Below are 20,950 nucleotides of genomic sequence, written 5' to 3'. Positions count from 1 at the left end.
TGCAGGTTCTTTTTTTTTTTTTTTTTGCCTGCTCTTTTCTGATTTTATTTCCTAAGACCTCATCTCAATAATGCAGAACGGCTTCCAGACCCTTTCATATGTCATTTTGATACGCAGATAGACTCCACAACTCGTTAAAGTTGTAAAGTAGGTATGCTTTATTCAGCGCTGAGGTGCATGGGGGATCGTTTCTCCAAAGGCATGCGCACCTTTTCGTTGCCACTCAGTTTGTTTATATTACATATAATGATTACATAAACTTGAGATTACTTCACGCCTAATACATATGCAAAACCTATTCCCGTCTAGTATTATAATCAGTTTTCTGGCAGTCGTCCCATTGACGCGCTTGTGCAGTGCCTCCTGGTGGTGGTCGTTAGGGGGTCGTGGGGATGAAGGCCTGTGGTCACTTCACCTCTTCATCACCGTGAGTAACCTCTTGCCTTCACGCAGACTCAACAGGGTTTCGGCTCCTATCCAAACCTCAGGTTCGGTACAAGCCAGTTTTATGTATCTTAAAGCAGAAACTTGTCAAGTTTGTAAATGTTGTTACTCTGGTTATAGAATCATAGAATCATAGAATAGTTAGGGTTGGAAAGGACCTCAAGATCATCCAGTTCCAACCCCCCTGCCATAGGCAGGGACACCTCACATTAAACCATCCCACCCAAGGCTTCATCCAACCTGGCCTTGAACACTGCCAGGGGTGGAGCACTCACAACCTCCCTGGGCAACCCATTCCAGTGCCTCACCACCCTCACAGGAAAGAATTTCCTCCTTAGATCCAGTCTAAACTTCCCCTGTTTCAGTTTTAACCAGTTACCCCTTTATTCCTTTTCTTTCTATGGATGCTGTTTAAACAAGAATGTCTTAAATGTTCCTCACCCAAGTTTTGAATCTTACCTACTACAATGCTGCCTACCAGCTGTGACTCCTACAATTCTGCTGCACCATTCTAGCAACTTTGACTCCTACGGTTGTGCTTCGCCAAGCACAAGGACTGCTTGAGCAAGCAGGCACAATGTTAACCCTTTATTCCCAGGTATCAATTTAAGGACTCCCATGCTCATATAGAGCCTGTGATTTGAAGGTTTGTGTGTGTGCTACTCTCAGTGGCCCAAGCGTGCTAACAGCGGGCAGGAAGGGCTGGATGAATATAGAGGCACTGCTGCGGTTGTGGTCATTAACAAACAGGCGGATAAAGCAATGTTGGTCAGAGCCCGCCAGAGTCACATTGTTTTGCTATAAATGACACTGAATCATAGAATCATAGAATAGTTAGGGTTGGAAAGGACCTCCACATCATCTAGTTCCAACCCCCCTGCCATGGGCAGGGACACCTCACACTAAACCATCCCACACAAGGCTTCATCCAACCTGGCCTTGAACACTGCCAGGGATGGAGCACTCACAACCTCCCTGGGCAACCCATTCCAGTGCCTCAGCACCCTCACAGGAAAGAATTTCCTCCTTGGATCCAATCTAAACTTCCCCTGTTTCAGTTTGAACCCGTTACCCCTTGTCCTGTCACTACAGTCCCTGATGAAGAGTCCATCCCCAGCATCCCTATAGGCCCCCTTCAGGTACTGGAAGGCTGCTCTGAGGTCTCCACACAGCCTTCTCTTCTCCAGGCTGAACAGCCCCAACTTCCTCAGCCTATCTTCATACTGGAGGTGCTCCAGCCCCTGATCATCCTCGTGGCCTCCTCTGGACTTGTTCCAACAGTTCCATGTCCTTTTTATGTTGAGGACACCAGAACTGCACACAATGCTCCAGGTGAGGTCTCACAAGAGCAGAGCAGAGGGGCAGGATCACCTCCTTCGACCTGCAGAGACAAAAGGGTGGATTATGGAAAGTGCTGGGCTCTTAAAAAAAATCCTCTTTTGATAGGATTCTCATGGAAATAATTGAAGCAGCAACTTTATACCTGCTTAAAGGTATAACGCCTTGTTTATAGTGAAGTGCGACTGCAGTGCTGAACTTTCTAGGACATAGATGGATGAAATAGAGCAAAGTGATACTTTACTAATACCTTGACTATAATGCATCGCAACATGTGTACTTTTGGGATGTAAAGTACCACGTTTCTCCATCCGAATCAAAGTAACGGGAACACCACAAATCCTGAGTCAGCTTCCATGAACATCCTTAAGCATTTATAGTATTTGGAAGGCGCTTGGAGCAACCTCTTCTAGTGGAAGGTGTCCCTGCCTGTGGCACGGGGTTGGAACTGGATCAGCTTTAATTCTGTGCTTCTATGATTCACTTCACCATGCAATAAATCAGCGCTTTATCCTTAGGAGCCAGATGCAAAGAAGAATGTGAATAACGGAGAGGAATAGCAAAGGCAGCTCAGTGCAAGCGCTCCCCCGCCCTGTCACGGAGGCGATGCCGACCTCCCTCCCGCTAGGACAAAATGGCGGCCAGCCCCTCACGGTGAGCGCCTCAGAGGCGGGAGGATCCCCCCGCCGGCCCCGCCCCGCGCACGCTCGCTGCGCGCCCCCGCGGCGCGGCCCCGCTCGGGAGCGCGCCCCGCCCTCCCTCCCGCCCGCGCCCGCCGCAGCGCCGCTCCCTGCAGCTGCCCGGCGGGGAGTGGGGGAGGCGGCCGCTCGCTCCCGCCCGCCCGCCGCCGCCGCCGCCCCGCAGGCCGCCCCGATCCCCTCAGGTAGGTGCGGGCCGGGGCTGCGTCCCCCGGACCCTTCTCCGCAGGGTGGGAGGCGGCGGCCGGGCAAGATGGAGACGCGGCCGGCGGGGGAGGGGAGCGGAGAGGGTTCGCTCCGTTCCGCTCCCTTCCCCTCCGCCGCCGGCCCCGCCGCTGAGGGGGATCCCTCGGTCTCCGTACGGGGGGCCCGGCCTGCGTGCCCCGCCATCGCCGCCCCGTCCCTCTGTCCCCCGCCCGGCAGGAGGGAGCCGGGCCCGTGCCCTGCGCCGGAGCGGGGCTTCGGGCCGGGGCCTGTTTCCTGTTGCCCGCACAAGGCAGGTGGCACGGGAGGCGAGCCCCCGGTGACCCACCGCCGGCGGTGGTGGGGCTGCGCCGCCCCTTTGTCCCCTCAGGGGGCCCTTGGCCTCCGCAGGTGGAGCCGGGGCCTCCTGCTGCTCCCCAGCGGGGCCTCGCCGTGCTGGGGAATTGTCATTAATTCCCCCCAGCACCCACGGCCCTCGCGGTGGGGATGGTGTGTGTGTGCAGTGCTTGTACTTGGAGCGTGTTCCGTTAGTGTGTGCGATTGTAACGCATGAATACAGTCCACGGGTGTATTACCTTGCCATAGCTAAGTAGTGCCTCCATTCACCTGCGTGTCAGGGTGTCTGGATACCCGCCGGTCTGTTCATTCTGTGTTTGCGTTCCAGAGTAATGCCTCTAAGTGCTGTATACGCTTGCACGTAGTTACTGAGAGTTTACTACACCCTTATTTGTGCGTAGTCCTTCTGGGGTAATTAATTAGTGAACAGTTGCACCTTTACTTTGCGTGCATTTCTCTCTGGGTATCTCTCTGAAAAAAAAAGTTATGTTGATCCATGTGTTTAATTTTGTGCAGTGAAAGAGTTGGAATAACACTTGGTTAATACAGTTCTTAAATTATGGTTTACTTCTATTTCAGATACCACGGTTGTTCTTTGTAATCTCTGTCTGTATCCTTCAGGTTTTAGATGCAACCTTAAACAAAAAAGTCCCGTGTGTTTGTCCATTGACCGTTGCTGAACAGAATCAGGACTTTGCCTTTCTGCATTCTCACATAAGTGGGCTGCAGTGGTGGTGTTTGGGTGTGCTGAAAGGTGCCCGGAGCCTTTTGCACTAAGTCCTGTGGAAGCGCACATCAGGCGGATGTTTGATCCATCTCTTAAGCTCCCAAATCCTTTTGTGGAAAGAGGCTAGGGAAGGAGGATAGGGTAGGTGAGAACACCCACTGAGATGAATGAGAGCACCTTGTATCACTCCAAGCTATTGTTCCAGGCTGCATCAGGTCTGTTCCCTGGGGAGGGGAGCGGGTGGGCGAGAACACCCACTGAGATGAACAAGCATCTCCAGCTCCTCAAAGCTGTTGTTGTGGTCTGCTCCTGTTTAGCTGTGAGTAGCTCCTTGAGGTGAATGGACAATTCACAAACACTTAACAATCCTCTCTTTATAAAGATCTCTACCTGCTCTGTCATTCATATGCGTATGTAGATTGCCTTGAAGTTTGGTAATGAGAGAACCGCAGAATAATCAGGGTGCAGTTTCACAACCTCGCTCCTCTTAAGCCAGTTTATCTGGCCTGATGGCTGCCTTCATTCTGTGCTGCCCTGTCCCCAGCTGTGGGAGTTTTTCCCCCCTTCTATTCCCTGTGGTGTGTTTGGGGCTTGTTATGCCCTTCATTCAAGTCTTCTAAGTCCATTAAGTTGTCAAAGTCAGCTTTGTGAAGTCTGGTTAGCTTTTTTAAGTAACTGGGACCAGGGGGGAGTGGATCAGTGGCAGCCAGTGGGGAACATGGCTTAAGCTGACCTGGGAGCTCAGTCTGTCTGTGTGCTTCTAATGGGAATTTGTTTCTGTTCCTCTCTTGCCTTACTGCCAGCCAACTGGTCCTTTTGCTTTCCTGCTGGATTGGTTTTCACCTGGGTCAGAGCCCTCGTGTTGGTTTGTCCTGCTTTTGCACAATAGTGTTGGCACAAGGAGTGGGAAAATGGGAGAAGAGGAAAGGGCAAGATTGTCCTGCTCAGAAAAAATACAGATTCAGAGTGGTTTCTATTGATTATGAAACCAGCCTGTCAGTTGTGTCAGTGTAACTGGAGGTGTGCACTTAATTAAACCGTTGATGTGATCTTCCTTAATTTTTGTGAAGCTGTCTTAACCCTTTCAAGTGTCCTGCTGCTCATCACATGTTTATATGATCTTAACTTTGGGGTGGGAAGAAGTCAGCTGATGTTCTTGCTGATGTTAGCATCTAATGAAACTCTGCCCTTAGATATGACTTATTTGGTTTTTAAGGCCAGAAAGCCTAACAATTACTTGTTTGCCTGGTTTTTCAGTCAAATAATGAATGACGTCTAAAAGCTCACAGTTTACTTGACACTTAGCCTACCTGGTGCCTGACAACATCTAAACTTTGTGGGAGCAGCACTGATCTTTGTCTTTAATACAAAGCTGGTGGTTAGGCGTTGGAGAGCAGTGTTTCTCCAAGGGCATGTGAGTCAAAAGACTTGAACTCCCAAAAGCACAGAGATGCAGCCAGGTTACAGCTGTCTGGTAAGGACCAGGAATCACAGCCCCACTAGAAGGGAAGGCCCCCCCTCTGCCTGGCGCATCCTGGGAGAAGAGGAATTTGAAGGGGTGGGTATATCGTCTTCAAATAACTCTTCATTTAACTTCAGTCATGTAAGAAAGTGACCCTGGGTCACAGGGAAGGACTGTACTTGTAAGTTCTTGTGTTGCTTGGCGAACTCTTAATTTCGTAGTCCTTTTTTTTTTTTTCTTTTTTTGCACTGAGAAAGAAACTTTTCTAGATCATGTTGTCGGTTTAGTTTGCAGTCTCATGTTGTCATGTTTAGCTCTAGTGAGTCACTGCTGTAAAGAAATTGTGTGTGTTTTGGCTGGTTTTAATGTATTTTACCTAGTGTCAAATGAAAATCATGCAATCAGCTGTGGAAAGTGCTTCATAAGCATGGTTTGGTGAAAGGGGTTATCCAGCTTCAGAAGTAGATCAGGTTCCAAATGCAGGGTCAGGTGTTAGAGTGCATGTTGTGCCACTGACAGGATTTCATACTTGGTGTTTTTTTAAATATTTACATGTATGGGAATAGACATGGTAAGGTGCAGCATTGTGAAAATGAGCAGTTACAGGTTTTTAAGACTTGGGGAAAGCCCTACTTTAGCAAGAGTTAAGGTGTAGAAAAGAAGCTGACAGTGAAAGGGACATTTGAAGAACATTTAAACAGATACAATTCATTCTTTTAACTGACTGATTAAAGTGTTTCTTACACGCTCTATCCCTAAGAGGGAAAAGCAGAACCGATACCATATCTCTGTTGCAGTCTTGAAAGGGAAAATATCCCTGCTCCTGCTTCTGCTTAAACTCTCCTTTCTGCAAAGTAAAGGAGCCCTTTGGTATTCTCCAGGGCATGCAGCCCCTGCGTGTGGCACGTGGCACAGAGCGTTCTTTATGCAGCTGCGTTCTGAACAGAGCTGCTCCTGTGCTCCGCTCCAGCCGCTTTACTTGGTAGAAGTGAGGTGCAGAGTACGAGCGCAGAAATAATACTTGTAGCTGCTTGTGGTTTTAGGTAGAAAGTCATGTGCTTTCTGTGTGTTGGATGATGATGAAAATGTGCTGCTGCGGCCTCCTACAGTTCCATCGATTCTGTCCAAAGTATTGCGGGCTTGGCGGAGCAAGCCTTCAGAAAATGAGTGGAGTTTTATGCACAAACCCTCATTGAGAGCAAAACTGTCCCTGTTGGTGATAGGAGTGTACTTTTCCTGATATTCATAATTTGGAGAGCTGTAATACAGATGTACTTCCGACTTTGTTCAGTTTTGCTCTGATTCAGGGTGTTTTAACGTCGGAAGCATTGTCGACTCGGGGCTATTGTGGGGCTTACCAGGTTGTATGAGCAAGCAGGTTGGGGTGGGTGAGACCAGAGCAGTTGCCTGCTGCTTATGTGGGAACTGAGTATTCTGCTTGATGGAGGGTGTTTTTATGACAAGTGATCTGTGTAGCTTTGATCTTAAAATATTTTGTAGTGTACAAGACATGAACAGGGGGTTTCTGCAGAGTTTCAAGCTTAGAGAGAGATGAGCCATACCATAACACAAGTTTTAGCAGCTGTGAGCTAGAACTGTGTAGTATGTTAACCTGTGCTTAGGGCTACAAGGATGCACTCTGTCTGTCCCAAACCTGTAATATTACTGGAATTAGGTGGAATTACTTAAGTTTCTTGGTGCGTCTGTATTGCCTATAATATGGCTTCTGTTTCATCTCCTTGCAGAAGAAAGCAAACCATACCAAGCTTGACTGTGAAGTACAAAAAACCCCTTAAGAGCAACCTCTTACGTTGTGTATTGACCGACCAGTAGGCCTGGCTGTCATCTGAGTAAAGCAAAACCTGACTCACTTTGCTAGTGCTGCAGCAGGTAAACTTTGCACTGCAGCTGTGCTTTAAAAGGAGGGTTCCTCGCCATGTCCAGAAATGCCCCTGCAGCAAAGCTTTGTGGGTCTCGGATGGATGGATTGACCTGTTTGGTTCTTTATTTCTAGCAGTGGTGAAGCTTCTGTGCTTTGTTACACATAAAGCTCTAATGCTGCCTCTCTTTTCCCAAAGCTAGCTTATCCAGTTCTCCCTTCCTCAGCATTTGTATAGAAATAAAATACCAGAGGAAAAAGGATCCATACAGAAAATCCTCTACAGCCAGTTCCCAGTAAAAACCTGTTTGAAATGCAACTAAATGTTACCTCAAGGCCTCATCTTAACTGTTCGTTTACACAGAGACCTTCAACCAGTTAGTTGAATCAGTTTAAAAACTCATTTAAGTAAACTGTTACAAATATCTTCTACAAGTTTAAACCAAGTAAGTTCTATTTTGCTGGAAACTTTTGTGGCTGGTTTTGTTTAAGGCGGCTTGCACACGAGCATGTGTGTGTTTAGCTATACAGTTTAGCTAGTGTTATTTTTAAATTGGCATAGCTTTGCATTTTATACCAATTCTGATTTATCCTGTGTATCTCCCTGCCAAGAAACCTGCTTCCACTCTACAGACGGACTCATTACATTCTTTTATTCCCTGCTGTAATGTGAATGAAGTAAAATTATGCTGGAGATGTCCATGTTAGGGGAATTAAGCTCAATTACAGATTTCCTTTTTAAAACTTAAAAAAAAAAGTCTTCAAGCTCCCCATGACCCAGCAGAGTGCACTTCCAGCCTGGAAAGCCAGCCATGTGCTGAGCTGCATCCCCAGAGCATGAGCAGCAGGTCGAGGGAGGGGATTCTGCCTCTCAGTAGAGGAGGCCCCCCCCCCCCCCCCGCAGTCCTGTGTCGAGCTCTGGGGCAGCAACACAAGAGGGACAGATTGAGAGAGTCTGGAATTCTACGATAAATCAAACCCCACAGAAAACAAACCTCGGCTCCTACTTGAAATTTTCATGGTTTGATGAAACACGGTGCAAGGTGAGGGGGGAAGCAGAACAGAAAAAGCTCATTGGCAGTTTTCCACCAAGATGGTGGGGGGTTTATTTTTCCTCTTGTAAGAAATTTTAAACAGTTACTGATTTGCTTGTCTTTCTTCTCTCATCAGTTACAGTGACGCTGGCTGTGGCCAGATGGAAGGTAAACAAGCATCAGTCAGGTTTTGTATGTAAAGTTAGAACTCAGGGATATTACAGTAGACACAAAACACATGCAAACGGTGATGAGGCTCCCATGTTTGGCTGTTACAGCAGGGTATATTCACTGTCTAGGAGTACCTGCAGTGGTTCTCTCCAGGAAAGATGGATGGGGTCTGTAGGAAAAATCCCCCTGGGTTGAGGAAAAAATGTGGAGAATAAGAATGTAACATAGGCAGGAATGAGTCTGAGCAGTGCTCGGTCTCCTGAGAAATGCCAGGGGCCCCCACATAATTCAGTGCCTTTTCCCTGCTCTGGTGTGTTCCCCGGATACCAAGCAGCTGAACTGATCCTTCTTTGTGGCAGTCGAGCTCCGAGCGGCTTTTTGGGGCTGAAGCCAGTGTTTAAAGGGAGTACTCAGACAAGAATGCTGGTAACTGCTCCAAGTGTCCTCCAGTGTATTAGCAAATAGATGAATAGCCTTTCAGAGCTGCTGGGCTTACTCTCTCGGCAGCAGAAGTACGTTATGAGAACCAGTATGTTTGCAGTTATGCATCCTCAAAAATCTCAGCTATTTTTTGTGGGCCTTACTTTAGTGGGGTTAAAGGAAGGTAACGTTTTTTTGACTGCTAATTGTAGAAAATCTGACGTTTCCTTTTTCGTGCTGCACAGAAAAGTCTGTTTGGTCTCCTGACCTATAGCTTGCTTCCTTTGTGCTTTGTTAACCACAGGCCTGCTAATTATTCTTAGCTGTACTGTTTGCTAGTCAGTGTTTGCAGTAAGTGTGGTTTCGTGTTTGTTCCACTGTACCCCATGCATCACACCAGAACTGTAGCATTTGGATAATCTCTGCTAGAACCATCTAATATTTAAACTATATGACTATCATAATTTCACTATTTGACATCAAACCATATTCATATATTTGCCCAGGAGTAATGCATACACTGTAATGAGCATTTGACAAGCCAAGGTGAATTGGGTGTTACAGCAGGGAAAGTATCCATTGTAATCAGAAGAAAAGGGCACAGGGATTTATTCCTGGGTAAATAGACTGTCTCTGCTGTCTGCTTTCTGGCTGGGAAGAGACATTCATAACTGCCAAATAAATTCAGTAACCAGTGGCAGAGTTTAAATTGGGCCGCTTTAGGTGATATTCCAGAGCCACTGCATGGAAAATGCAATAAATCTTTCAGACCTTATCTACTAGAGAAATTTATCACAGGAAGAAGTATTTGGTGCCCTCAGCATAACTGTAGGGTGCAGAAATACTCTGATGTGCCAGATATTGATTGGCTTCATCTTCTCTGTAGCATGGCTAAATACTATCTTAAACTGAGTATTTTCAGCTTATTTAACTTGTAGAACCAGTATAGTTGAATGGGTGAAAATATTGCCGTGTTGTTCCTTGAGTGCTTTGCTGGCTTCAGACGGTATTGCCCCCATTAAGAAATCTGATCTGTGCAGTTGGCATTCAGAAACATTAATACTAAAATGTTCTAGAATACCAGTAATAATTGTTAATTGTTGTGATTTTACCCCAGTACATGTGCTGCAAGGATTTGATATGATGGACATAAGCAGAACCAGTTTACTTAGAAATAGTTCATAGACTCATAGGCAGGGACACCTTCCACTAGAGCAGCTTGCTCCAAGCCCTGTCCAACCTGGCCTTGAACACTGCCAGGGCTGGGGTAGCCACAGCTTCTCTGAACACCCTGTGTCAGTGCTTCAGCACGCTCAGTTGCTTGTAACTATGATGGTGATCGTTCATGGTTTCTAGCAGCTGGACATCACTTCATTTGTTGGAACTGGGGTTAACCTGTGGTAACACGGTGAGAGTCACCCTTTTGCTGTCCTGAAGACAGGGCTTTGATTCTTGTTGAAACAAATAAACCTCTGTAAGCAGAGCACAGCTCAAGTCAGTTTTGTGTTGTTACCTCGGAGCTGCCATTACCAGCAGTTTGTACCTGCCCTTCTAACTAGGACAGCAGTGGCATTTCTGCAGTCCAGCATCTTGTTACTTCATAATAGATTCATTTCATCCCTCAGCTGTCCAACTGTGACACCATAGTCTTTGCTGAATGCCTTACCTGTTTCTTTCTTTCATATCAGTTGTGACAAGAAATGACAAAACTGATCAGTGTTTTATTACTCTGCTGTAAAAAAATAAAGGCCCTTAGAAGCCTTTGTGTACATAATCAAGACAATGACACCATACTTTTCCTTGGCTCACAGATGATAGGTTATTCTTACAAATGGAATGGTTAGAATTTAGATGAGATTCAGTTAGAAAGGTTTTAAAACCATAGTGGGTGACTGAATATTGTATATCTTGGTGAAATGCTCTTGTCCACTTCCTTAACATACTACTTCTTTGTCCGTCTGAATAATACGTGGTTTAAATTGTCTTTTGTAACTATATGTAAAGGTTATATATATCAATCAATATATGTATATGCAAAACCTCAAGTGAAAGCTTAATAAAACTCTTTAAAAAGTAATTTACTGACATCAATACTGTTTACTACAATTAGACAAAGTAGTTTGGACTAATTTTAAGAACTAGAGGTAGCTTTTGAAAGATTCTCACTTTGTGGAACTCTGCAGTGTTGTTCCATACTGATATCTATTTGTCTCTCTTATTTTTCGGTAGAAAATGATGCACCCTGTTGCCAGCAGTAATCCAGCTTTCTGTGGGACCGGCAAGAGTTCTTGCCTTAACGAAGACAATGTGAGATCTGCCGATCAGTTTGACTTGTATGCCACGCAGCAAAATAAATACAGCCATGCAGTCAGCCACAAACCCATTGCATGCCAGAGACAAGATGCGTTGAACGAGTCGCACTTGCAGACCACAAGTGGCAGGAATATAGAGACAAAAGATGAACTAAAGAAAAAGAAAAACCTCAACCGATCTGGGAAACGTGGAAGGCCATCAGGGACCACAAAATCAGCAGGGTACCGAACCAGCACAGGTCGACCCCTCGGGACCACCAAAGCAGCTGGATTTAAGACAAGTCCAGGCAGACCCTTGGGTACAACTAAAGCAGCAGGATACAAAGTCAGCCCAGGCAGACCTCCAGGTAGCATTAAAGCTCTATCACGGCTTGCAAATCTAAGTTATACTTGTGGCAGTGCAGCTTTTCCTTATCCTATGGTGCATAACAGAGGAGTACATGCTGCTGGGGAGACTAGCAGCAAAATCAAACAGCCTAATGAATGAAAGGAGGGAATTAGCAACTCCTTACTAATCCGCTTTACTCTGAATTTTGGCATGTTTCTTGCTTTTGGTTGTAGTGTTTGCCTGAGTTTCTAGCTTTTATTTTTATTCAGATAATGCCATAGCCTGCGGGTGCAATTCAGTAACTAAAAGTAATGTTGAGAAGGCACTGGCTTAAAGGGGGTTTTGTGGGTTTTAAATGATCATTTCTAAGAAAGTCTGAAGTGATGCATTATGACTTGATGTCGATACTTAAGTAATGTTGTGTCCCTAGTTTTACATTTAAATTCTGGAAAATCTAGTTGTGTGGTTATGCATTAAATAAGTGAAATAAGGAGGACAGAATTAGCTGGCTCTTGGGTCATGATGTGGCCTATCCCACAACGGGGAACTTAGCCAGATGAGTTCTTACTTGATAAGAAAACCTGATGAAGAAAGCAGCAAGCTGCATTTTCCACTTGTGCAGGAGCTTCTACAGACCTCAAACAGACACTTAAAAACTTAAACAAACAAACAAAACCCCAACCTGTTTTTAAAGTGCTCAGTTCAGGTGGCTTTTGTTTTTGGAGCTGCAGGAAACTGAGCATTTGTACAGGACATTCACAGAGCCTTATTAATACAAGCTCGTTTGCCTTTAGGTGATAGCTGCTCCTTTAGTTCTTCTGGTACAGGATTCTGCTGTGTCGTTTTGAAATGCCTAATAGTACCTATACCAAACCACAGATAATCCTTTGAAAACTGAAGTATTTTCTAAGACATTAAGTACTGTTCATTCTAGTTACACACTTGGTCAATATTAAACAGTATGTTCTTAAATCTGTAAATAGCTATTTACACTGGGTTTTGCCTTTAAAATCTGTGCTTAGGTGGCAACAGTTTAATAGCTTTTAAAGTATTAACCTATAATGTTTACAAAAACAAACACTGACAAAAGTGTTTTTAAATACACACTGTTGCCAAGTTTTCGGACTTCCTTTTGCCAGATATTCCTGGAAATACAGTTATTTTGTTGTTTGTCACTTTTATTTAAGTTATGGAAGCTTATATATCTACCAAAGGACACCATTTTCATGATTTATAAAAGCAAACTCTATAGCTGATGCAAACAGGATGCAGTTTACTGCACTGCTAGACCCCAGTTAGAAAGTAATCCATCTATGCATGCAAGCTGAAAAAAGTTGTTCTTGGTTAGCTATAAATAACCTCTCTTGTCTCAAACTAAACCCTTCCCTCCATCCAAAAGAAATGTTCCATTTTTCAACTGGGTGCGTTTGATTTTTAAGTGTGAGAGTGTGCGTGTGTGTGTGTGTGTGTAAAATACTTTCATCTAGACATCAGAAAATCACTCCTCAATATTGCAGCTTGTTTGTGCTACATTTATTTTACTGGAATTAAAGCTTTTTCTTTCTTTCTTCCATCAGGAAGAAAGTTTACATTTAAGTTGTTTCCATATATAATATGCTATTATTTGTAGCTTAAATATCTGGGGAGGGGGAATATATATATAAAACACATTGCAGATTTGGGGGAGCATGAAAGTTTGGGTGAATTGAGCCTGTGCTGAATGATGCTGGTATTTTTTGTTAACATAAATGCTGTTCTGGCCTGCTGTCATTTTGATGAGACCTCTTGCTTTCAGTGATGACAACTTACGAAACAGATGTCATGTTTCATACCTTTTTTGTCAGGAAAAAAGCAGCAAGCCTTCAGGTGTTCCAGTGATGCCTAACACATATTGAGCTGGACTTTATGCTGTACTTTACAATAGGTGTGTTGAATTGTTTTGGGGGAACTGTGTATGCACTGGCAACTAAGACAATGAACCTCAGCTGTACTGGATGGCTCCTTAGGCGATAGAGGAACTAATGGCAGCTAAACTGCTACTAAAAGGTAGAGTTTCTTCATGCTGAAGCTATGAAATCCAGTTATACGTTCTGTTCCTCACCAAACTCTGAAGTCTGAAACTTAGCAGTCTTTCTCAGAACGCTGTAACTTCTGACACATGCAAAATGCTAACGTGAGTTAACCCTCAGGATCTGTGTTGTATTGGCTGGTTTTAATCAGATGGTTTTTCCCCAAAAGACTGCTCTAAGTTCTTTGCTGAGCTCAGCTGGGAAAGCAGTTCCTCTTCAGCTGAATGTAGTAACACAGGAGCGTCCCACCTCACTGGCAAGGAGCGCATTGCATGTCACCACTGTACCTTGGAGAAACTCCACTTCTTACCTCCTCCTGTTGATCCTGTTGCTCCTGTTTGTTTCTCACTCGTGCATCTCCTCAATGGTGCTGTGCCGTGTGTCAGGAGATAACGCCGATGTATTGCTGTTCTGCTAGTATAATTAATTCTGTATTCAAGTATGCTGATGAAATAATGAAATCAGCTAAGCAATTCCTGTTCATTACAGTGTTTATTAATTACATCAGATGGAATATAGTCCCAGTAAAAAGCAATTAATGTTGTCAATCATGGAATGATGAGCATAAAGTAGGAAAGTGTTCAGAGAGCCTGTAATGGGCTCCTTGGCACTCTGGGTTTAGCCAGGAGACCCAGAAGGGCACTGCTGGGCATTTCCAAATTTCACTTGATTTTCTGTCTGGCTATAGCTTCCTGGTGCCATGCAGTGAGGAGAAGGAAAATGAAGTTACAGAGGTTCAAAGTGAACCAGAAATGGAATCTTCAAATACTTCTGCTTTTCCTATGTATAATCTGCAGAATACATTGTGCTTTTTTCAACACTTTTCTTTCCATGAGAAACACTGAAACAGCATGTTAATGCCTAAACTTTATTAGTACCAATGGGAAAACTGGCCTTTTCCCCCCATAGGATGAAAACATTACTTGTAAGGTTAAATTGCTTATTTTATATTATCTCTCATAATTCAGCTATTGGTAAGCTAGGATCACTGTTGTGTGTTAACACTGTTCAGAAGATCTCCATGTCAATTTTGGGTTTTAAGAATTCCTTTTAATTTTCAAGTTTTTAATGTCTTATTTATACATCAATGAAATGTATTAGCTTGCTATTATTCCTTCATGATGCTATACGAGTTCACTGTTTAATATACATATAGTAACTACTATTCAGTTTCTGATTAAATTTACTTAAACTTTAATACCAAATAATTTTGCTACTATAAAGTCTTGCACTGGACATACTCAAGATGCTCGCACCGTGTTTTGGCAGAAGAAAAATGAGACACCATGAGAAGTGCTGACTGATGCAAAGATAGTATCTTTAAAGTCAGCAGTTAGCTTTGTCATTGAAGCAATGTTCTTGTATCTTGGATTTAGTTGAAATGAGTCGAAAGGGGGGTTGGAACTACATGATCTTAAAGTCATTTCCAACCCAAACCATTCTATGTATCAAGAGCCATTAAAGATCTCTGTTCTGAATGAAAGATCCTTGAGTTCAGTCAGGACAAACCCAAGCCTTGTCAGTGAAAAGCAATGTGTCTGTGAAAAGAATTACTTGGAACTACAATACACAGAGTAATTCAGATGAGAATTGAACTCCCTCCCCCATGTTTGAAGAGCTTTAAAAGGCAGAGCAATGTGAAGTCATTTGTCTGATGGTTTCATTAGCTGTGACTCTGCTGTCTTTGATATATGTATAATAATGTTTCACGCTTAAGAGTTGACAGTTAAAACAGCTGATAACAATCATAAATACTTTAAACTGCAGACTTCATTTCTGACCACAAAAAAAAGTTTATTCTTCTCTATTTTAATGCATATATTTTAACACTGCTTAAATATATTTATGACGTTAGTAGAGATTAGACCTTTCTCCTTGTGACTTTTTTTTTTCTTCCCAAATAGAAACACCTCTATTCTAAAATTTGAACCACTTTCTGATACTTTAATCTTTCATCATTTGCTTTCCCACAGGTTTACTTTGGGGGAATCAGTAATCAAATAACTAGTATTGGCACCCTATCCTCTGCTGTAAAAAGCCTGATTAGATACTGTGTATGTTTTTATGTCCATGAACTTGAGCTACTCGTGTGCAATTATGTGTATGGGAATGGAGTAGTGTTCATGATCTGTATTTACATCATCATATGGATGTATATTTATTAATAAAGTTAATACTTTAAAACCTAACTGTTTTTTCCCTGGGTTTTCTTTTTAATACCATTTAAATCCTGCATGAAGATGCCTCTTGGATATGGAAGTGTGTTTGTTCTCTTGACATCTCAGAGACAAGTGACTCAAACTGGCACTGAAATGTTTTGGGGTACCTTGTCCACATTTCACTTCAAATCCCTAGATTAGGGTGAGGGTTTGTCCGCTGCCTCTCAAAGTGTAACTGACACTGATGGACTGTGTTCGTGCTTGTGCGGACTTCAGAATGCACACAGGGTTGGCGAGAGTTGGGAGGTCACTGTGTTGCGTGATTGGATAAATGGAATTAAATTGATGTTTCAAATAAATAAGCCCACCCTTTCAGTAGGCTTTGCTTTCTGAATTCCAGCATGAGAGGTGTATTGCTTGCTACAGGCAAGTCCCGTAGGTTTGAACTAAGGCAGAAAGCCTGAATGAATTGCAAGGTATCAAAAAGTAGGGGAATATTGGTTATTTTAATGAATCGAAAATGCTGCTACAGTAACGTAATTGTTCTTACCCTTCTACTCATATATGAGAAGAGGGGAGGAAAGGAGTTACATATAAATAGTAAGCTGCTAACTTCTTTTTTCCTCTGTTGCACATGGAAATCAATTTGTAATGCTCATAAACTACACTTTCACAGAATGGTGCTCCTTGTTCCTTATTCTGTGATGAATGAGATCTATTTATCCCTGTATTCCAGTAATATTCCAGTTTCTCTTTGTTGGTAAGATGTGCTTTGCATACCCCCCAACCTCCTTTTTTAGTTTAGTGTAGTTTAGTTTTCCCCTCTACTGACGTGTTTTCAATGATGATGGGGAAGCCAAGCAGTGCTACCGACCCCTGTGTCCTCCCCTGCTCTCCAGCACCCTCTGTTTTCTTCTCCATGTACTTCCAAGCTTTTCAATACAGGGTTGAAACATTTAAATGTCACTTGCAGACGTTTAGGTTGCTTTTATCTGAAAAAGACATCTGATGCCAGTTTAGTTTGTTTGTTTCTGGCCATTCTGGTGATTCTGTTATGTACGTGGCTTTCAAGACGACTGGGTATGTCCAGCACAGAGTTCCACAGCACAGCTTGCTCCCTCCTAGCCTAAAAATCAGTTCCCGGATGTGATACCCTGAGCAAAAGAGATCAGTTTATTGATTGTGAAGAAACTTTCAGTATTGGGTATTGTCAGTCATGGATTACATCATACAGGAATCCAGGCTTTTTGGCTGTGTTGGAAGTTGCCTGACTGCTCCCATGGCCACTGCGTTCTCTGCCATGTAATGAAATGAAGATTTTATATCCTGTAATATTAAATGTATGATCAGGCACCAAGACTTACTTGCTTTGTAGCAAGGTTTAGGTTCTATCTGGAGCTTTGTGCCTCTTCTCACACTAAGGCGCATGTCCATTTAAGACGTAAATTGCTGGGGTGGCCCTTGCAGATTCACATATATTTAGTATACGGGTTATTTATGTCAAAATACATTGATTTTTCATAGAATCACAGATGCTCCAAGCCCCTGTGTCCAACCTGGCCTTGAGCACTGCCAGGGATGGGGCAGCCACAGCTTCTCTGCGCACCCTGTGCCAGCGCCTCAGCACCCTCACAGCGAAGAGCTGCTTCTCAATCTCTAATCTGTGCTTCGCTGTGGTGAGTAAGCATGCAGATGTGGCTGCCGGGACGCCGTGGCTGCAACAGGCCCTTGGGTTGCAGGTCCCCGCGGGAGATGAGCCCAGCCCGGTGTGTGCGGGGCTGGAAAAGGCCGGCCCTGTGCTGAGCACCGGCGTACACGGAGCCGCCCCCGGCCCCAGCCGCTGCCCCGGGGCCAAGACAAGATGGCGGCACTCCACCCTCACTGCGCTAGGCACGCACACGCACGGCGGTGTCACGCCGGAAGCGGAAGTGGAAGTGGAGCAGGGCTCCGGCGGAAGCGGCCGTTGTCCGGGGAGACGCCGTGCTGCTGAGGCGCGGGGCCGGGATGTGGTGGCTGCTGCTGGTGCTGGCCTGCCTCGGTGGGGCTCTGCCTGCAGGTGAGGCCGGGGGTGCCGGCGCTGGAGCCGCCGTGCGCTCTGGGTCGCGGGCGGTGCGCGGAGCTGACATCTCCCTCCCGGCGCAGGGGCGGCGGAGCAGAGCGCGGAAGCCCAGCCCCGCTGCCAAGCGGGCGACCCCGCGCAGGACGGCGGCGAGCCGGTGCGGTACCGGACTGCGGAGATGGCGGACGCGATGCAGGGCTGCGGGGTCCCCACGCCGCAGCAGGCCGTGCTGCTCTCGGTGGTGCCCGGGGAGGCGAAGGACGGCGCGGAGGCCGCCGGGGCCACCGGGGTTTGCGATGCGGCGGCCGGAGGTGATGCATGCGCCGCGGCGGGTAGCCAGTCCCGGGAGCAGGCCGGGCTGGAGGCGGTGCCGCCTGCGCCCGCCGAGGAGGCCAATAGCACCGACAGCGCCAAGGCTCCCAAAGTGAACTGCGAAGAGAGGAACGCGACTGGGGTGGAGCGCCTAACGCTGCAGATCCTGAACGTGTCGCAGGTGGGTTACCCCTCAGCACCATGTGTGTGTTGCTTTCAGTGTCTGGCTGAGTGAATGTCCTTGTGTAACATCCTCTGTGCTATCAACAGGAGGAAATGTCAGGCCAAGGAGGCTTTTTGTGTCATTCTGAGCACAAGAAAATGGAGATACATTTCAGTCCACATGCCTGTGGTCTCATCTGTGTGCAGTGAACCATCAGCCTTTATGCTGCATGGATTAGTGTCTCTCTCTGAAACTGTTAATGGTGCTTATTGCCAGTACCTGTTTCTAGTTTGCTTCTTGTAGTGGTTGTGTGTATATATATTGTTAAGTAATAAGCTTTTAAAACAACCTTCTAAAAAGGTTAAATACAATTCTTCATCTATTAAAAAGGTTAAACAAAGGTGCAGCTACCTGATAAGTACTGCTGAGTATCTAATCGATTGCTGAGCGATGTGTTCCTGCATAGAATTCAACTCTATCAAATACATAATCATCCATGTTTGGTTTTCTCCTTCGTTCTCTAAGGACCTGATGGAGTTCCTAAACCCAAACAGCAGTGACTGCACATTGGTCTTGTTCTACACACCGTGGTGCCGCTTTTCTGCCAGCCTGGCACCTCATTTTAATTCCTTACCTCGAGCGTTTCCAACTCTTCGCTTCCTGGCGCTGGATGCATCTCAGCACAGCAGGTAACTTGCACTCCCTGTTCTCTAGCATCAGTTTATTTCCTTTAGCAATCTTTGTGTTTTAAAACAGGGTGGCTTTTTTTTCTTACAAAGTGTCAGTTTAATTTAGTAAAACTGCCGCTTTGTGTATTGTTGGTATCTTTGTTTCTTCATCCAGTGGATTTCTTCTCCTTCATGCACTGTATTTGCTTTATGTCCACCAGTTTATCAACGAGGTTTGGAACTGTGGCTGTACCCAATATCCTCCTTTTCCAAGGTGCTAAGCCTATGGCTAGATTTAATCATACAGACAGGACACTGGAAACACTGAAAGTGTTCATTTTTAATCAAACCGGTAAGTGAATCAGCCCTGATGTGTCACTGGGAGGAAGAGGCTGGTTGTAGCTCCAAGCTGGGCTTTCCTCTCCCTGCTGTTTGTTCTTTGAAATCAATTTCATGAAGACCCAGAGAGGACCCAGCAGAGGTTTATAGAATCTGTTGCTGTAGTGAGCTGGGCTTCAGAGTGTGCTGAAAGCAGGATGTCAACTCGCTGGGCTGCTGTCACAGAACAGGGGGAAACAGCGGTGTTTAACTAGAGAGGGTGCTAGAAGGTTTGAGCACATCCTCTTGCCCAGCAGGTTGAGGGAAGGGATTCTTCCCCTCCGCTCAGCTCTGGGGAGAGCCCTCCTGCAGTCCGGTGTCCAGCTCTGGGACAATAACACAAGAGGGATGTGTTGGAGAGAATCTAGAGGAGGCCATGGAGATGCTGTGAGGGCTGTACATGTACCATAGTTGGGGATCAGGAACAAAGCTCCAAATGGAACCAGCTTCTCTGTGTTTAATGATTATTTCTGGTGTTGAACAAGTGCTTTCTCTTTCAGGAATAGAAGCTAAAAGTGACGTGGTTGTGACCAAGGAGGACTGGGAAGGGCCCCTGCCCAGTGTTCTGACAAAGGGCATAGACTGGTTGCTCCTGTTCTCACTGCTCTTCCTGGCCAGCTTTGTCCTCTATGCCACTGTGCGCACGGAGAGCATTCGGTGGCTGATCCCGGGGCAAGAGCACGAGCATCAGGAATAATCTGAGATGCTGAAACAGGGAGAGAATTTCCTGCTTATTGGTAAAGCAGGAATTTGTATGGACTGGAAGCACAGAAGGACGAGCTGTTGAATTTGGCGGTTGTAATTTATAATGTTGACTAAAAATCTGCTTTATTTATCAAGCTGTAAAAAGCGAATATGTCGCAATTGCTGTGGTAAGTAAACAAATAGGAAAACCATGAACTAAACAAGTATTTCTTAAGCTGATCAGCTTATTCCTGGACTGTTAACAAATAGGTGGTGCAGTTCTCCTCTGCTCTCCTGAAGAGGTCCTCAAGCTCCATCGATCAAGATACATACAGCATCACCCCCGGCTGTGTGGTGCTGCCTGGCACAGGAGCAGAGGCACTTCTGCTCTGGTACAACCTGTGGATCTTTTTAAGATCCTACAGACATAGGAACTAAAGCTGTTGTGTGATGTGGTAAACACATAGAATTAGGATGTGTTGACCCACAAAGATCATATTTGGGTTTTGGCTTGTGTATTCCTGGAATGTTTCAAAGGAAACCACTGGTGAGTGGCAATGGTGCTAATTGACTGTCAGGAAAATTAACTATGAGAAAAAAGATGTTTTGGCCTTGCTCTTTCTTTAATAAATCGGGTTTTTAGTGTAACCTTTTAAGTCACTTTCTTACAGGACTAAAAGCATGAACTTCTGAAGTACTGATCACCTGTCCCACTTAGCAAACCCAGAGATTTATTTAGATACCTACCAGCACATTTGCTGATTGCACAGGCTGCAGCTGAGGCTATGCAAAGAATTGATATGGTTTCTAGCTATAATTAGTGTGGAAGACTTTGAATGAGGTATGGACTGGTATTTTGTGGGGGGGCTTGGATTATCTGATTGCATGGCATTTATGCACGGGGGAGGCTTGACATAGTACCCTGATAGGAAGCTTTAGAGTGCAAATTGAGCTGAAATGAAACAACCACAAACCCAGTAAGACTCATTGTCTGCAGAGCAGTTATTTATCAGGTATTTTTCTGGTGGATGTGTCTTTCCCCTTTGGCAGCCCCAGGCTCTGTATTTCTGTGTATGAGAAGGAAACTGTGCAGATATAACGTTGG

The 20,950-nt window shown here is 45.1% G+C and overlaps 2 protein-coding genes across 3 annotated transcripts; both read left to right on the top strand.

Moving 5' to 3' along the window:
- The first annotated feature begins 2,549 nt into the window (after positions 1–2,549).
- C10H5orf24 (chromosome 10 C5orf24 homolog) lies at positions 2,550–15,611 on the top strand. 2 transcript variants are annotated; one of them, XM_065690751.1, is made up of 3 exons: positions 2,557–2,665; positions 10,943–11,372; positions 13,198–15,611. In XM_065690751.1, exons 2-3 carry the CDS (start codon positions 10,946–10,948, stop codon positions 13,236–13,238), a joined length of 468 nt encoding a protein of 155 aa, XP_065546823.1. In that variant the 5' UTR covers positions 2,557–2,665; positions 10,943–10,945; the 3' UTR covers positions 13,239–15,611. The 2 variants fall into 2 exon arrangements, with proteins under 2 accessions (XP_065546822.1, XP_065546823.1); XM_065690750.1 differs by lacking the exon at positions 13,198–15,611 and having other exon boundaries at positions 2,550–2,665; positions 10,943–13,191.
- Positions 15,612–17,518: 1,907 nt separating this feature from the next.
- On the top strand, positions 17,519–20,493 carry TXNDC15 (thioredoxin domain containing 15). Its single transcript, XM_065690354.1, has 5 exons — positions 17,519–17,637; positions 17,724–18,133; positions 18,641–18,804; positions 19,005–19,135; positions 19,662–20,493. The coding sequence occupies exons 1-5, from the start codon at positions 17,586–17,588 to the stop codon at positions 19,856–19,858; spliced, it is 954 nt and encodes a 317-aa protein (XP_065546426.1). The 5' UTR covers positions 17,519–17,585; the 3' UTR covers positions 19,859–20,493.
- The last annotated feature ends 457 nt before the right edge of the window (positions 20,494–20,950 follow it).

The sequence above is a fragment of the Lathamus discolor genome, chromosome 10 (genome assembly GCF_037157495.1).
Source record: "Lathamus discolor isolate bLatDis1 chromosome 10, bLatDis1.hap1, whole genome shotgun sequence".
Taxonomy (NCBI): Eukaryota; Metazoa; Chordata; class Aves; order Psittaciformes; family Psittacidae; genus Lathamus; species Lathamus discolor.
Note: the sequence above shows the minus strand (reverse complement) of the source record. Positions and strands in the feature narration are given on the sequence as shown.

Bases quoted from the DNA above. Each gene is read 5' to 3' on its own strand.
- C10H5orf24 (XM_065690750.1), top strand. From the start codon at position 10,946: ATGATGCACCCTGTTGCCAGCAGTAATCCAGCTTTCTGTGGGACCGGC.
- TXNDC15 (XM_065690354.1), top strand. From the start codon at position 17,586: ATGTGGTGGCTGCTGCTGGTGCTGGCCTGCCTCGGTGGGGCTCTGCCT. The intron at 17,638-17,723 runs GTGAGGCCGGGG...CTCCCGGCGCAG, and splicing joins CGGTGGGGCTCTGCCTGCAG to GGGCGGCGGAGCAGAGCGCG. The intron at 18,134-18,640 runs GTGGGTTACCCC...TCGTTCTCTAAG, and splicing joins AGATCCTGAACGTGTCGCAG to GACCTGATGGAGTTCCTAAA.